The following is an 18233-nucleotide window of genomic DNA, read 5'->3' as shown; positions in this document are numbered from 1 at the left end:
TTGTAAATAATTTATGTTTCTACTAATCCTAACATGGGGTCAAAACTTTAAGGTTAAACAAGTTACCTTTACACAGAAGTAATATCAGTATTACATCTTCTTAAGAATTAAACCCATAGATTACATAGTGTCTGCAAGTTTCTGATCGCGGATGTCTTGAAAATACAGGTATAGCTATAGATATACAGAGTCACCACGGTAATGTGGATTTTGCTTGCCATCTGTAATTTCTTCTTTTTCTCCTAGCTCTACATCCTTTTGTAAGCCTCGGTTTAGCAACTTTTTCCACCTCGATCATTCTCTGGCCACAAAATTCCAATTTGTTATGCCAACTTTTTTCACGTCGCGATTTACACCTCTCTGTCATTTGCTACAAGTTTTATATTCATTTGCTAATAGTGAAAAAAATCAAAAGATTCATTCCATCATAAGCTTTTTAATACCACACATACTTCATAATAGATAACACTACCGTTAAACCCTTCAACATTCTGCTTTGATCTGATTAATTTCAAAATTTTATGGATGTCTACGCATCGGCAAGCGATTGCCGCCATATCTTAACTTCGGAGATCTTATCCCGAAGCCTTAACCGCCGCACTATCTCTAACTACACGCAGCTAAAATATTCTTTGTCTAAATTAAGATACATTAATTACATTAGATCACAGATTATGTAATCAAAAGATATTTGGAAGAGCTTTAGATTTATGTTAATGGACATAAAATCTGTAAGCCTTTGAACCATATCGCTTGGATTTACAAGTGGTTTATGTTGTCGATTTTATTTTGAAAAGTAATGAAATATTTTATTTGATTATTATCCGAATTATCCGGAATTACCATATACTTATCGCTTGATTATAAAAATATAAAACGTTCTGGTATTCCTATTTGAATAATTTTTCCTAAAAATCCCATGAGATCTTCAAGACGCGAGCGTATCATTTCTCAAAGACCAGCAACGCATCTCCGGTACCTCTGGTATAGTAGATATCTATGGGCATGGTTGAACACCTCGGTGTTTCCGCTGTTCGTTTCCCCCCTTATTTTATAAAAAAAAATTAGTACTTTTTGAGTGATATAAGACTTTTGTTGCCTAAAATTGATATTTTGTAACGTCGTAAAAATAGTATCGTCTTCGTTGAAGTTTATTTCATATCATTGAAGAAAACGTAAATTGAAATTAATATTGTTATTCATTGAATACTAAGTAATGAATTAAGTACAAAATGACGTGGTATTGCGTAAAAATAATTTCTATTGTTATTGCTATCTGATATCGTATTCCGCTATTAACTTTACTGGCAGATAACATTGTGAGGAGGTTGAGGTTTTATGTGTAGACAATGTGAACACGAGAATGTATTGCACGATTCAAATTTTATAAAGGCTCGTGATTCGCAAGTGCTTATAGACCCACTGCGGTTGGAAGAACAGCTTACGAAAGAGTCCATCTCGGAAATACTAAACTTAAGGTATTGGATTGCCTAATTCGGCTTGATCAAAATTGCGACTTCACTTAAAGTTTGAATGTTACTATATCAAGTGTCAACATTGAATCATCGGCCCTCTTGGCTTTTATTTGTGGCCCGATGTGGATATTTGTTGTCTCTGCAAACATCGCCTTGAAATGACTTGAGGATATTGTCGCTTGTCTTGTTACATTGTGGTGAAAGCTTTTCGTTCTTGTTTTGTGTCAATGTTATATGTAAACATATTTATGACATTAAAGGATTATTTTATATCAACTTTGTTGAGATAACGACCATGTATGTTTTGTGTAGTATACTAAAAATAAAACGTGGGTACGTGGAAAATAAACGTGGTACGCTCTGCGTCTCATGTAGCTACTTTTACTTTAATTTTTAATATTTCGTATTATTCTGTAATAATTAACATTTAAACATTAAGATTTAAGTACATTTAGTTTCAAGAAATCAAGCGTGTTACACTTAGAAGGAAAGAAAATAGTCTTACATTTTATAGGCTAGAATTTTTACATACAGATAGACAGTTACGTTAATTTGGTATTTCCTCGCTCACTCTCGGGCACTCCAAGAGCGTTTCATTCATGTAAGAGTCTTAATGAACTAGGATTCTTGCGACATGGTGCGCCATTCACTACTTTTTTATGCATATAGGCCACGCCTAAATTACTTTAAATATACAACTATTGCCAATTCAGTTGCTTCACAAAAACATCTAAGTCTCACGATCTTATTAACTAAATAAGGTGGTTAGAGGTAGGAACTTTAGATTTGTTTAATTATAGGTATTGGTTATACCCGCCTTAGTAATCAAATCAGTTGCAAATACACGGTTTCTGGAATTCCTTATTGAATCGTAAAGATAAAACAAAAACATATGTTATGCTGTTTTGGTTTATTTGGAGAATTTAAAAGGTTATGAAGATAATCTTATCTTCTTAGTATTGCTAAAGCGTGTATTTCTATCAGTGTTCTAAGAAAAGGGTACAAGACATGACGTAATCCTTTGTCCGAAAATAGTAATTCAAAGAGATTTACACTGATAAGAAACACGTACCTGTGGTCATCGAAGCTTACGTATTGTTACCACTGAGGTCATGGATTACAATTGAAACCAGACGGTCACATTAACTAATGATTTCTGTTAACTCTTTTGTTTTGATGACCCATACCCTCTTAGAATTCCATAGAATGTTACCCTGCAAGATTTCGAGCGATTTCATAAGAGGCAAAGAATAAGAACCTTGGTTTCTGAAAAAAACTTTTTAACTTAGCTAGAATCAAAGCGCTAACCTAACATATAAGCATCTAGTAGCGGCGTTAGGGCAACGCGAGGAGGTGAGACTGACCCTGGGACCGGGCATGAGGGGGCCCCGCAGGTACTATAGTCGTATATAAAGAGGCGCCTTTGGTGCCCTATATGATACACTGTCCATGGAAGATTTAACACGACACTAAAAAAAGGGGACGCCGGATTCTAAAAATGGGTCTTCTCTTCTCTTGCAGTGTGCTTAAATTACCACATAATGGGGATGGAAAAATCAATGCTAGCAACCTAGACAAATACATTACTACTCGCTTCATTAAAATTAAAAAAAACATGTTCATTTCAAAGTCACACTGGCGTTTGAATTCGTGATACATGAAAGACAACAAGTGTTCTGCTGTCCATTGTTCCCGGCGCTCGGTCAAATTGGCCGTGTAAAAGTTCACAAATAAAAGTGGCGGGACGAGTTTCGTTGACTAAGGTCATATTGACTCTATCGAAAGCAAGCTCAAACAAACCGATCGGGGGTCCTCGCGTTTACAACTTGTATATTTCGAAAAGTAAATAACTCATTGCAACAACTTCCACGAACTATGGCAAGGGGAGAAACATTTTAAATGCTTTTGTTGATACATTAAAAGTTAGTATATACTTTTGTAGGACATCTAGTTATAAGGCTCAAACCTTATTTTCCTCAGATTAACATACAGAGTATAAACAAAATCTTTGTAGTTCCATTATATAGATTTTTATATAGATCAAGATCTGTTAAATAAAAATAGAAAATAAACCTATTTTTCTACAAGTACTAAATACTATAAATTTATATTTAAATGTTTTGTATACAAGGTATCAATTTTAGACATAAACAACGTAAATTTTAAAACTCCGGTATAACCTGATTATACCACCAAAGCTCTGTCAACATGAATGAGTTGTTGCAAGACACTAATTTAAATATTTAAAACGGTAAACGCGACAATCCGTCGTTGATTAAGCAAATAAATCCTCGATCCAGTTCGTAAGTTTTCTCACGCTCCGCCGACGGACTCGCAAAATACGATATTCAGGATCATTACACGGCCTGTCTCTGATCACGTGTTTTATCGCCAAATTTACAACGAGCTCCGATTTCATTCATCGGGTTTCGTAGTCATTGGGTGTTTGAATTTGTTGAAGGCAACGCGGGTAGGTCTTTTCAGGGTGGTTGCTTTGCGAGGTCCGCAGGCGTCGGCGGTTGGCGGCGCTGTTGCTCGGGGCGGCTGTGCGCGGCGGCGGCGCGGTGCCGCGGCGACATCGCATCGGCTTCCGTTCCCGCGACCGACCTCGTGGGAACCGCTTTATGCCGTGTTTAAATTCGACCCTCATTAAACAGGTTTCGTTTAAAATTCGCTGCCTCCTTTCGTCGCCTTTTACTCAACTTTTTATAGTTCCGTTCGACATTTTACTGTTTGTGATTCGTTGGAGTCTAGATTGAGGATTGAATGATGCCGAGCGATGCGTTTGTGAGGGGCAGAATGCCATTGCAAGTTCTTTTATGATCATGAACAAAACAGTCGTACTACTGGAGGCGTGATAAATGCCTTCTTTTGTGGTACATAAGATAAGGGAATACCATTGTGGTAATAACAAGTTTGAATGTGTGAAATCAAAAGCCCTATTGTTTCAAAATAAATATGTTTTTAATTAAATACATTTTGCATACGTTTAGTTACTCGTATTTCCAATAATAGATGAAATTTTTAACGCAAAGGAAGTCTTTAATATAAAAAGTTTCCAAACTGTTGGAAACAAAGTTAATACGATTTAGTCATCGTGATATGAATTGATTTAAACTAACCGGTTCACTATCACGCGCTGGTTTTCACAAAATAAACGAATTGGTGAGCCATTAAAGACTTTTTTTTAATTAACTCACTGATATTTATGAGCGCTTGTAATTTTTCTCATTACATTACGTTCCTTTACGAATAATCTTCTGAGATACGATTATGTTTTACCTCGGTAATTAATAGTGTTGTCCGTGCCCATCAAAAAATACGTAATGTATAATTTTACGAATTAAATCAATTTCCATGTTTTAAATTCATTTATATTAATGTGCCGCTGAGTAATTGAATCTGTGAGTCTATAATACAGGTTATAAACGTAATAAAGCAGCTATTTTTAAATTATTATGCATACAAAATTGATTGCTCTTCCAGCATTATTAATGACAAATTGTTTTGCCGCCATCTTTTAAATATACTCCCGTATCTCTTACATTAATTCGTACGTTAATTCAAATTATTATTAAATAAAACATAGCAAATATTAAATAGAAATTTTATCAGTACGATCATTTCAAATCATTGTATATAATTTAAGCTAGCTATTTAGATATTCAAAGGGGAAACCAGTATCTTCGGAAGCTTGCCTTAAGGGACTACTTTTAATAATATATTTTAGTTAATTATTTGTTTTTAAGATTTTATTTAATATGATAGATTTATTTAAGCAAATATATTGAACTAGGTGGGACTTGATCTACGTGGAATACTGTCTTTGGGTAGAGTTTTATGAGAAATTCGTAAATATTATCACCCACGTTTTCGCATTAAAAATCTAGACTATGTTCTTTTTCAGGCTTATGACTATCGGTGTACCAAATCTCATTTCAATCGGTTCAGTAGTTTTGGTGTGAATGTGCGACAGACAGACATATCGACTTTCTATTTATAATACTAACTAAGCAATATAATGTTTTTCTTTAATTTACCTAGAACTGGAAAAAATCAGTGGATAAATTTAATGATATTCATTTATTTTCATCTTTGTTAGTTATTGTACTTATCCTAAATATAATCTAACTAGATCTCAGACTTGAACTATAGAGGTAGGCTAGAGTCACTTCCGCCGGTATAGAAAAGAGTTAAACGCATTTCTCGCTACGGCGTACTATCCGACATACGATTTACGCGAGTTTTAATACTTTTGACATTTAGAAAAAAATGATTTTTTTTTCACTATGGAACTATTTTTTTCATTATTCACTATGGAACTTTAACATAGCTTTGTGTTAGTTTAGGTTTTTTCTAATACACAATATTCGGATTATTTGGATTATTGGTCTTTTTCTGTAACCTCTTTTTGTTAAATAGTCGTGAAATTATTTTACAACTTAATATGTAGTCGATTGAAAATTGTTTTCGATATCACTGTAACTTTACACTTTAAGCATATATAACGGTACAGTATGATTAAAATCACCCTCGATTAAATTAATTACTTTAATTGAAAAAAATTAAAACACGATCTTCTGATAACAGATATTTTCTTACGAACACTGTTTAATTTTTTAGACTTTATATAGATATAGCAAAATTGTTTTTTTTTTATCTTATATTATCATTATATTATTTTGGCATTGAAGAGTTAATTTTATGTTGAAAAGCTGTTCACTTCCCCACGGTGTAAACTTACACCGGATGATGGGTAACCCTGTATCAAATGTAAAACCGGGTAGCCGTTTTTTTTCAAAATCATCTTTATTTTTAATAGAATAAGTCACACTTTAGTGTCAACGTTATCCTAATTCAAATAAAGTACTAGTCCAAAAAAACGTTTAGTGTGTAAATTTTAAATTTGATCTTTATTGTTATTATGTTTACGGTTGATTTTTGTGTGGGATATTCTTAAGTGAATACCGGAAGGAGTTATTGTGTAGGCTTTCGCTACCTGGTGATAATAATCTTTGTAAGTTGTCATTAACAATCATATTCAATGTTGGTTTGAGATATTTAACATTCCTAAACTGACCAAAGCCTTTATTGATGAAAAAATGCTAAACAGATCACAATTTTACGGTGACACAGAAATATTCTTTTTAATTGTCTTCCCTCTCATCAAATGATACTTACCTTGTAATTTTTTTTTTCATAATTATAATATAACATACCATCATAAGACCGTAAATATAACTACTAAAGCGCCGAAACGTAAGTGCTTTCAAGACGCCTTTCATGGTGATGGCACATCAATAACAAGATTTCAGAATTAACGTCCACTGTAAACTTATATTTATATCAAGCATTTTTCATGCGCAACGAACGGCGCATACGCAAATGCACGTCATTAATAAATTACTGACACACACATCTTTACGTACGCTTTACGTCACCGCGTTCGATTCGAACAAAACGTATGTGTGCACTTCCTTCGTTTTTATGTACAAGTGCATGAGGGTGCAGGGGTGGAGGTCGCGGGTAGGGGGCGGGGGAGAACTTCCCGCATAGCACCTGGCGCGGAGGCCACGTTCGACGGGCTCCTCTCATTGATTTGTGGCAGAATCTCGTTCAGATTTAGTCTCTGTTCATTGTACCATTGTCCCTTCCAGTTTATCGCTTGTTTTACCCTTAAGATTAATGTAGTATGGTAAAGTGAGAATGGGTGACGCGCTTGGAATAATTTTATTGCTAATATTTATTCTAAACGTGTAATTTTAGGAAAACAGTGAAACAATGTTGTGTTGAAACTATCGGAGTATTCAGCCATCGGCGACAATGGCGGCCACATCCTCTGTTTGTCTTAGCGAAAGTCGATTGTTGCGTTGCTCTTCATTTGTTTAAACAAAACCTTTGGAAAGCACGTCTCCCCGATATTGAGCAATGTTGCGTCGTTATATCTTAAACCGTGTGTGTGACACATTTATTGATACGCAAAAGTCGTACGGAAGCTTTGAAACGAGACAGGAATAAGAAATTTTAAAAAGCTGTTTGAGTTAGTTTTAGACAAACATAGAAACTAATTTTAAATAATATTTTATTTAACCAATTTTATGATATTGTATTCATGTATTGAATATTTCCAATGTGGTTATCCTTGTATCAGATTTATCAAACATAAATAGAATAGAGTGATAAATTATGTATCGTCTCTTATTAAAAATGAACTAATACATATTTGAATATTTTTTTCGTATCATGTCATGACTGATTATTTCCAGCATACGTTAAAATCTAAACAAATTTCATAGTTTATGTCTGAAATCTAAAATTTAGAGAGCACTTTAGGTGTCACGTCTAGATTCTCTTTCATCTGTATCCATTTTTAATTTACGACCACAATTACTGACAAGCGAATGATCGTTGCGAGTTGAAATCATCAAAAGTTGAAATGACTATTAAAAATAATTTTAGATAAATCTGTCAATGTAAACTCTTTTAAAACGCGTCAAATAACTGGCCGGATAGATAATTAAAAAAAACTAGTCGATGGAACTCTTATGCCAGTATGTCGTGACAAAGGGCCTCGCACGTGCTAAGGTAAGTCAGCTAAACATTGACACGGGCCGTTTGCCGGCGCGCCCAGCCTCGTACGAACAATGCAACCCTGCCCTACGGTACGTCACGTGTGGCCGCACCCTAAACACATCGGCTTATTTTATCTGTGGTCGCGTACAATACGATTTCAAAGACAATATGGAGTACAGTGAGTGATTAGCAATTGAGTGTGCCACGTTAAATTGCTTCGTCTACGTAATTGTGTTGTTATTGTTGTGTAATCTTCTAATCTACATATAGAACGAGTAGTTAACAATGTTTTATTCCCATTGTGGAACAATGTAATAAATATTAACAGTATTTCTTTAAAGGATTACTCGTAAGTGATGATGATGATATGTAAATAGCAATATTTTTAACGTCTCGAAAAAAATTATTGATAAGAGGCGTTATAGTTAGTCTGGTTTATAACTTAAGCTTTTAGTAATTATTTTGATTTCGGTATTAGTTTTTCAAGGATCCTTGTATTTCTTATCCAAATACGAAACATAAACTCGCTATGGTTTTAATTTTTCAAGTTCAGACAGAATACATTATCCTCCCCTCACTTCTACTCTGACTTTAATTTTTTTGTTGCAAATATATACTTACGTACTTCAACTTCATATGTTATCTTATTTCCTAGTACCTGTAATCTGTATTTGCGCATGAGCAGATATACAAAAAACGTAACTAACTACTTGTGCGTTGAAAGCGTAAGATTTTATGGCCAAGGGCATCGGAACCGAACGCCGGATCTATGAATGAAAATGGACGGTTATCCTTTGTGTTGACACAAAAACTGAAAGCCCATAGAAATACTCCCGATGGATCCACGGAACGCAATATTTACTACGCCGCCTCCCGTCCCTTTCACTTCCTCTACGGCGGCGAGGTGCACGAGCGAGAGCTCGATATGCGAGATCCACACGCCGGAGAGGGACGGCGCATTCATTCATAACCGAGTCCGCCATCCGGTGCTCGCTGATCGCTCACTTCATCTCCTTCTAACGCGCGCGGTGAGCCCGAGTGCGAGCAGGTGCCACCGGATGCGGCGCTCGTCCGCGGAAGCTCCGAGAAAAAACGTCGCGCTCCTCGTCCTAGCTAAAATCTCGTGATTATCTATCGGGGTGTCGTGGAGTGCATCTAGATCGCGAATATCTGCGCGCTTTTAATCGAGGAACAATTGCAATTGGTGATTTGGGTAAGCTCGCCGGGAGTGAGACGGTGGAGCTTCGCCCCTCCGGCAAGCGGGCAAGCGCGTAGTCGCGCACCGACCGCTGCAGCGCGCGGCCGCCCTCGCCGCTCCCTCTGCACGCAACCGGCCTCCGATGACCGCCACGACGCGACGCAACTCCCGCGATCTGTGTCCGCGCAGTGCTTACCCCTTGTGATATATAAAAGCCACTAATCGGTGCTACTTGAGTGAGTGATGCCGAGAACGTACGAGAGGCGCACTTGGACGCACTGATGATGTCCCAAATTACATTAAATGGGTAATTGCTTCACGTCATTGAATAATGGATTCGGGCTCTTGTACAATTATACATTATATCTATCCCAACGCGTGGGCCGCCGATGAGTTTTGCACTCGATTCGAACCTTGTCTTTGTCTGATGCCGTTCCATTTAAATATTTAAATTCAAGTATGCGTATTCTGCCTTCATGAGATGCATACCAAATTGTTCTATATAGTTTACGATTGCACGAAAACATTATAATTTAATTCGCTTTAGTTCACGTCCTTTGATAACAGTCAAATATGCGAAGTAATCCAGGAAAATTCAGTGGAAAATTCTGAAGGTTTTGCCATGTTTGTATTTATAAATTACCATATTATGTATATATTATAGTCCAATTCGTAAATAATTAATACAAAATAAGCCAGTAAGCCGCTCGTTCATTTTTAAAGGTACTGATTGAGTGTTATACGTTATGACTTCGGCTGTTTTAAATAAAAAATAGGTGTGTTTAAAAACAAACAAAAGGAGTAGTGAGTGAATTTTAAAAGCGCGAAGCATCGCAGTCGGTGTCGGCGACAGGTACGCGTTATCAGACGCGCTCGCCCGACGACCGTGGGAATGAAAAAAGCGCGTTAAACAATAGCATATAGATAAGAACATCGTCAGACCCCATTTAGGGTACCTACCTTTAAGCAATTGAGCTTGGGTTTTTACTCTGTGTTAATGTTAACTCTACGTTGTAACTATGTGTTTTGTTTTATTTTTTATTTAGGTTCTAACTTTCGTAATGGTTTAGTTTGACAAACATTTTATTACAGCGGTGTAAAAGTTATTAAAACGTAATGAATAGAGCCTGACTTTATTTCAGAAGGTTACATGTTGTTATATTAGATATTGAGTAGAATTGTCAATGAGAATTTGGCTGCATGATACAGGGACCTGTGCCCAACGGATACAGGTGTTCCCTGTTTATTTTGAACGCCATCTTGCGAACCCTTATGTTCCATTTTTAAATCGCTTTCTTAAAATATTACCACCATCCACTATTTATTTTCCACAATAAATTAAAATTTAATTTATATGATCAGGAAATAATCGATAGAAACTCGAATTATAAATAATTAAAATTTTCTCATTATTTTCACACCTACATAAACTATTTTTTTCTTGGGTCTTGGTTTTGATTGTGTGAGTCTGTTACTAATATACAATAGAAATTGATATACTTCCCTTCAAATCGGTAAAAAATTACATCTCGCATTGGTGCGCAGAAATCGAACGGTGCGTCGCAAAACGTCAAATTTTCCCGAGCAGCGAAGCGTGCCCCGCTGTGAGTCACAGATACAACAAAGGCTTGTCACGATGAACATTTTGACATGCAGTCTAATAGTGTTTCCACTTACTAAAATATAGTCGTCAGATTCATTCTGAATCTTCTCTTCTTCCCCTCTCTTCCTGAATATAGTTTTTATTTTTGTGGTAGCTTTGTATCCTTTGCCAACAGATAGCTTTGACTGAAAAATTTCGATCGCCATTTTCCTTTTTTGCTATCTTATGTACTATCTTATAATTTATTCTAGTGTATAAGTCACATTGTTATGATTATTTAGACAATAAAATCCATACATTAACAGTTAGCAAATACTTAAAAAAAACAACAAGCTAAAAATAATTTGTTTCGAACACAAACGGTTTAACTTATCAATACAAATAATCTTTGCTATAATATATTTTAAATCTACCTTATTTAAGACAAATCACATGTATAATGTTTTTTTGTTGCTAATATTAAAGTTCGTTTTAACACGTTGTTAATAGCCACTAATGTCAGCACGGTTCCGCTCTGATTATAGAGGTGATGAAATGGTAGACTTGAATAATAATAAAACAAACAATATATGTGTTAAAACATACGAACGTTTACAATTAGGGCTAAATTATCGCAAATTAAAAAAAATACCCAAGCATTGTCCTTTCTATTTGTTCATCGTAATACACAATGATCAAATTAATTCAAGAAGTGAAGGACTCTTACATTACGCTGTTTGTTTTCGTCGTTCTTAGATAAATCATTAAGGTTGTTTTAACTACATATTTTCAATTGTAATTTTCTTTATAAAGGGTTACTACACATTACCAACAAATACACTTTTTAATGCATAATGATTAGGACACATTATAGCGACGACCGCGACGCTCTGTCCACATATCGCATATCAAATTAACTAAAGGGATCGCTTTGTTCTCAAAACGAAGTGTTACATAAAGCCACGTCGACACTGAACTTAACCTTACCCGCCTAAATTAACATACAAAAGTACTGAAAACGTATTCATTTGAATGTCTAATGAACTCTACACTAGTATATATTTCTTATCAAGACACAGAGTCTGCGACGCACACATAGCTCCGTATTTAATTGTGTAGAGCATTCCATTCCTTTGTGTCGATCATAATTTTTAAATAGTCACATCCAAGATGGAAGGCGGCCGGATTTTTCCCCGCGGCTGCATTTTTTGCCACCAAATGTTTATGCGAAAAGCGAATATTCCTCGGTGCCGTCATAATCCCGAGCTGAAGCGGCCGTTATCCCGCCCACATCTTAAAATAAACATCGAAAATCGAATGCGGGGCCGTGAAACGTGCAGGATTTTCCGCGAGATGATTTTTCTCTCGGGCGGCGCGGCGCACATGCGCGTAGGCGTTGGGAGGCGTTCGCCAATCGCCGGCGAGCCCGCCCCGCGCCGCGCCGCGCCGGCACGCCTTACTGCAGCTAGCTCCAGCATCACAAGACACCCACCTGCACCCCGCCGATCCATACTCCCCGACGACACAAACTCAGCACTAGACGCCTAGGTAACCTCGTGCACTCAGCTCCCATCGCTTCTCCCTAATTACTAGCTCTCTCAAAACTGATGCGACCATTTCAATCCACCAATAACCGTATTAACAGCTCTTGCCTAACATGTATCTATCGCCATTTTCATATTGAATTACTATATATGATAGCCAATTTCCAATTTCACGGCAATCAATTAAGTTTTGATAGCTTACATATTCCGAGAAGTATCAACTACCGATTAAAGCAATGGAATATGCCGAGAATTCGATCCCCATAAGTAACAGACGGACGCATGTACGCTCGCAAATTTAACATTTTCTCAACACATTAATTGCCTTCTCAAGATTATATTGGCGTGTCGTAACACTCACTCTCATTAATATGTTGATTTTACTTGCGGTGTAAAAAAATGAGGCCGCGCCAGCAATCCATACGCCCTGATAAATTGCACTTTATGTACATAAAGATCTTAGAACGTGGTTTTTCTATTTCGAGCTTAATTTCTATAGCAGATATAAAAACTGTTATCGTTTCATAGTTTATTTTTTTCTATAGCTTACCTATTTCGTTATAACAGTTCTCGAATCCCGTACAGAGGTCTAAATATCGCATGTCTACGACCGCCTGTTATTAGGTGGAATCTATTTTAGGTGCGTGCAATTCATTGACTGTGCGGTTAAGCTACTAGGGTAATTGCTTACTTTAGTTTGTCGCGTAATAAACATATTGGTTAATGTAATTTGTAGTAGACATATTATGACGCAATTTGTGCAAAATAATACCAAATGTAAAAAATTGCACTCCTAATTTATCATGTTCAAATTCTAATTCATTTTGATATTTTGAAACATCACAGTAATGATATATCACTTAAAGTAACTATATTATTCCCAAAAATATAGTTTTTAAATTGTCGTGTTTTTACCCTTTGACTGCCGTTGTTTAATATTATGGGCGTCAACGTTTTTATAAGTATTTTTATTTGATAATGGAGTTATTATCAACTTGATATTTGTAGCTGTGCAGTTAAATCCACATCATTCGTTGTGTCAGATGAACAATGAGATGAATGATACATTTGACACAGATCAGGGAGCGAGGGACGCGTCGCTCGGTAACGTTTTAATTGACCGCTCGGAGGTCAAATCGCTTGCGGCTGACAGACCCACTCCTACGATTACAACGCTATTAAACAATAACTAGGTACGCCGTTATTATATCTAGTAATGACTTACGTGATATTTATTCTATGACTTATCTCAAAGGATATTTCTTACTATAAGTCAAACAGTGAGAGATGCTGTTGGCTACTTTTATATTCTAAAAATCCGACCAGTTAATAGATTGACATCACATGACAACAATTTGCGTAAAAGCTCCTTTGCTTACGTCCACACTGCACAATCTAACACATTGTTAGCTTGCATCAACACGCCCAATTGTTATACAAGCATTGTTCCACATTTGAACAACGATTCCCCCGTCACGAGCGTTTCGACGAACACTTCCATTGTAGCTAAATGTTTGTTGATGCCCGCGATCCGTGCAGAACCGCTCAAAATCTCGCGAACGCATCGTCAAAACATAACCGCGGGAACGAACGTGTTTTCGAACGCAATCGCCACACAAAAATCTCAGCGAAGGAATGCCTTACTTTGTAATTCAATCATAATCACATATTGATACACGTATGATATAGGTACCATGATTTAATTTGAAGGAAATTACTGGAGTACAAGTATAATAAAGAGCAAGATTAGCGTTCCATTCGATGACTTCTCTCCGTGCTTTTTTGCCCCATTATTCTAAAAATGATATTTCAAAGAACATTAATCTTCGATATTAATATTGAAATAGCTCGGCTTAACTGTGTACCTAAAACCCTCAATAATAGTAGTGACTGTCGAAATTTTATGCGGGTGTCCACTTTCCTATTAAGAGGGGTCGAAGATGAAACAAATTAGCCCCGACCCCGGCTGATCCCGCTCAATAATTGTCTAACGCCTAGCGTTTGTCGTTGAGATTCCGCCGCGGGCTATCCAATTAATTTGACACGACTTTAATTGTCTCGACTAGGAGTGTTTCATTTCTTCTTGTATATTTAGTGACTGTCTGAATTTAATTTAAAAGAGCTCAAGTCGGGATGAACTTATAGCTAAAAACGAGAGTATTCGTCTTGATTTTGCTCATGACCCAATGAGATTATTTTATTAAATTCCTGACAAAAACCATTGAAACAGTACCCATGTTGATTTACAATAATCACAGGATGTTATATAAAAGTTAAATAAAATTATGATTTATTGACCCACAAACAAATGGGTCGAATGTGACATGATCAGTGTTATTTAAAATGATGGCTCGACGAATTGGGCGCGACAATCGAGTTAGTTGACCCGGGACCAATCACCACAGACCACTAGGCGACTTAACGATCAGTAAGGAGTACAGTCAAAGAATTAAATTTGCTTTCCACTTACATGGACTTTGCTATGACAAGTTTTCAATTGCATTGTCTCACTAAAATATAATCTATGATAGGAAGGAAATTAAATTCCTCCACTATACACTAATGGATTTGTGTAGTATATTCTTTAATATATTAAGTTATGTTACATTTTATATAAGCAGTGACTTTAAAGTTTCAAATTCTTACATTCATAAAAATCACTACTTGACAAAATATGACATGGTCATAAAGCAGTAGAGCATAAGGATTTCCTACAAATTAAAATTATCTTATAATTAACAAATTAAAAATATCCTCAATTCCTATTTGACATAATAAAATATGTAAATTGTGTGATATTTTAAAATATTTAAATAATTTATTACCAAATTGTGACGCGTGTTACTTAAATATATTCAAGATACAATTCATGTTACTAAAAATAAAATACTTCATAAATATACTGTTAATGCAAATAATTCATAATAATAATGAATTTATTATTAAGTGCGCCGAGAGCCAATGATGATTCTTCCATTGTGCTCCAATACAGGACAGCTAGGCTTATTGAATCGACAGGACAAAGGACTGACCGTCTGAATATTTGAAAGGAATTTTCCACATCAATATTATATACTTATTTATTATTTCAAATACTACTTATGTCTTATACTTTTAAATATAATTTAAAAAAAAAAACATTTCACTTCGATGTGACGTAGTTATTTTTTTATCACATATGAACATTACATTTGATGATAATATTTCCATATTGACCATTTCGGAAATAAATTTGATTTTTATTAGACGCAATTTGTTGCCCCCATGACCACTTAGAAACTAAGATTGAACTCAGACGTTTATTCCTTTTTATATTCATATTTCTTTTAGAATTTTTTTTTTATATCATAAGGTGGCAAACGAGCGAGCGGCTACCTGAAATCGCTAAAATAGCGAAGTGATCGTTGCCCATAGACATACGCAATTGCATATACGTTACCTTTCATCGACGGAGGAGAGTATGCACAGAAAGAAAATATTTCCCCTTTTCATGCATCCTCTCATCTGTAAAGTCCATTTCCACTTCTCTTCCTTTCCTTATAAGAAATGAGAGGGGGAGGGAAAGAGGACTAAATTAGTAATATATATAAAATTTCATAATAAATTAATTACATAATTTGATTGCATTATTTTGTACATAAAATTAAAATGAATCGAAATCATTTTAACTATTAAATATATGTATCTGTATGAAATCTATTGTTAGTTTTGGCAATAGAATTCTCAGAATAGATATTCTGCCCCTTCCGAGAATAAAGACAATGACCGTGTGAAAGTATTAAAATACACAATAAAAACATAGTTAACCCCTTAACAATAGTATACTTGTTAGCAAGATAAACTTTTTCATAATCTCAACTGACTAATCATTTTCGACCCTTCCCCTCTGATGGTTATTAAAAAGTAATGAAAATGTTTACTGGTATTTAACCCTTGATCTGCTACTCAGAGACCCCACTAATCTTATCAATTTGTTATATTAAATGTTGTTACGCATTTTAAACAGCTTTATTGCTTAATTTTCTAATAATACAGTAGATTAAAACTTTTTGGTTGTGTTTCAGTGCAGTTTTATGATATGCAGTGTCTTAGGAAAAAACTAAAATTTGGTTACTTTTAGAAAATGTATCTTTGTAATTGCAAAATGTTTTTTAAATGTTTCATTCTATACTTTCTTCTATTTTATTATATTCACAATTTAAAACTTTCATATAACGAACCATTAGTTGTAGATGTAATAGAAAGTGCGTTAAAGTCTGTGTCGTATAAAAAGTCGTTTAAAACTGTAATTATGCATACGGGGTAGTGCGTGACAATGTCGCAGTTAATGTACAACCAGTACGGTATAACTTCGTTACTTGTTGCCTGAGTGCAACAAGTGAGTTCGTTATGGTGTTACGGACACACTGTCCCATCACATATTTATATATTTTACTTTGAAAATTACTTTTTTCGTATTCATGTAAAGTTAACATACTTATTAATAGGATTTTTTTCATAGTTTCGGTTTCTTTAACAAAATTATGACAGGCCTTGGAGCTTTAAATACGTTGCTGTAACATTTTAATGTTATCAGTTTATTTGATAAATTGACTCCACTTCAATTACATGAAATGTGATGATATTTTAACAATTAAATTCCACAAACCATTTCAAACTTACATAGCGTAGGAACGAACTTTGACCGTAAGTTAGCGAAATTGCTCGTCACGGTCTAGCGAGTACTGTGGGAACATCCCCGAGCGAGGGGGTCGCTGTAGGGTGGGGGCTCGCGGGGCGCGGGTGGCGGCAACAGGGTGAGTGGGGCGGCGGACCGGAAACGCCTGTGCCGGATCGTTCCGCGCACCTGTGAGAATGTTTGCTATTTGTACAATGTTCCCTTTGGGCGCAACACGCCGCCGAATAGAGAACATCGCCTTGTAACTGCGCGCATTACTTATCTCTTAATTACTCCCTCGCCTGCCACCTACGACAATACCGGTTCCGTTCGACTGTTATCGAAGGACGCTCTCGAGTCGCTGAAAAACGAGCGACTAAATTCGTACGATAGTCATTTACATATCTACTTGTGTCTCGATGCAGGTGTCGCTTCAAGGAGTGAGCGATGAACGGCGCACTAAACAAATGAACTGTTAAACGGTGACGTAACAATAACTTTGACAAAATGAAAAACAGTGAAGAGTGTTTAGACTGAAATACAGACAATATTTATTAGTGTGTGATATTTAAAGTTATTCAAAATTAGATAATATATTGTGTATAACTCAATTTATATTTAACAAAGTAAAACAATTATTGTAAATATAAAAGTGATAAAGAACGATAAACTAAAAGAAAAAATATTAGTGAAGCTGGTATTGGCTTAGTTATTGGAGTGTAGAGGCCGCACAACTCTTCGTCGCGGCGACGGTGGCAATCGCAGGCATGGGAATCAAAGTCATGATGAAAGCTTTCAATAAGCCAAAGGGTAAGTTTTGCATACACCACTACAAAAGTACACAATCATAGACGTTCTATAAGGTTAGTAAATTGTTATTGAGATTGTGAAATGCGAATGTAATTTTCATATTATGGAAAATTTGCTAATAATGTAAAACCACTCACATTTTACTGCGTTACTTCTTTGTTTTAGAACCAAATATATTTTTTAATGTTATTGTAAAGAAATATACAATATGTACTTCTATCAATAAAATGATAATACTTAAAATATTACTGCAAATGGACGTACCTCTACAACAGAAAAAAATTCTATCTCTATGTGTCTAGTGATTTAATTGACAGCAAACGTCAAATGATTCCGAAATTCAATTGTTTTCTATCAATCACTGGCAACCTTCGCAGTTACTGGCTGTTGTTGG

At 35.6% G+C, this 18233-nt stretch overlaps 1 protein-coding gene across 3 annotated transcripts in view; it reads left to right on the top strand.

Annotated features, from left to right (window-relative positions):
- The window catches only part of pnt (ETS transcription factor pointed), a 123033-nt gene that overhangs the window by 57724 nt on the left and 47076 nt on the right, over positions 1-18233 (top strand). The window contains exon 1 of one of the 3 annotated variants that reach the window (XM_013315422.1): positions 17646-17839. The exons of the other annotated variants lie outside the window; for them this stretch is intronic. Within the exon in view, the coding sequence (XP_013170876.1) occupies positions 17797-17839 (43 nt within the window). The 5' untranslated portion in view covers positions 17646-17796. Of the gene's footprint in view, positions 1-17645; positions 17840-18233 lie in introns of those variants that run through there. 3 annotated transcript variants of the gene reach the window in all.

Source organism: Papilio xuthus, unplaced genomic scaffold (assembly GCF_000836235.2).
Source record: "Papilio xuthus unplaced genomic scaffold, Pxut_1.1 DF826961.1, whole genome shotgun sequence".
Classification (NCBI taxonomy): domain Eukaryota; kingdom Metazoa; phylum Arthropoda; class Insecta; order Lepidoptera; family Papilionidae; genus Papilio; species Papilio xuthus.
Note: the sequence above shows the minus strand (reverse complement) of the source record. Positions and strands in the feature narration are given on the sequence as shown.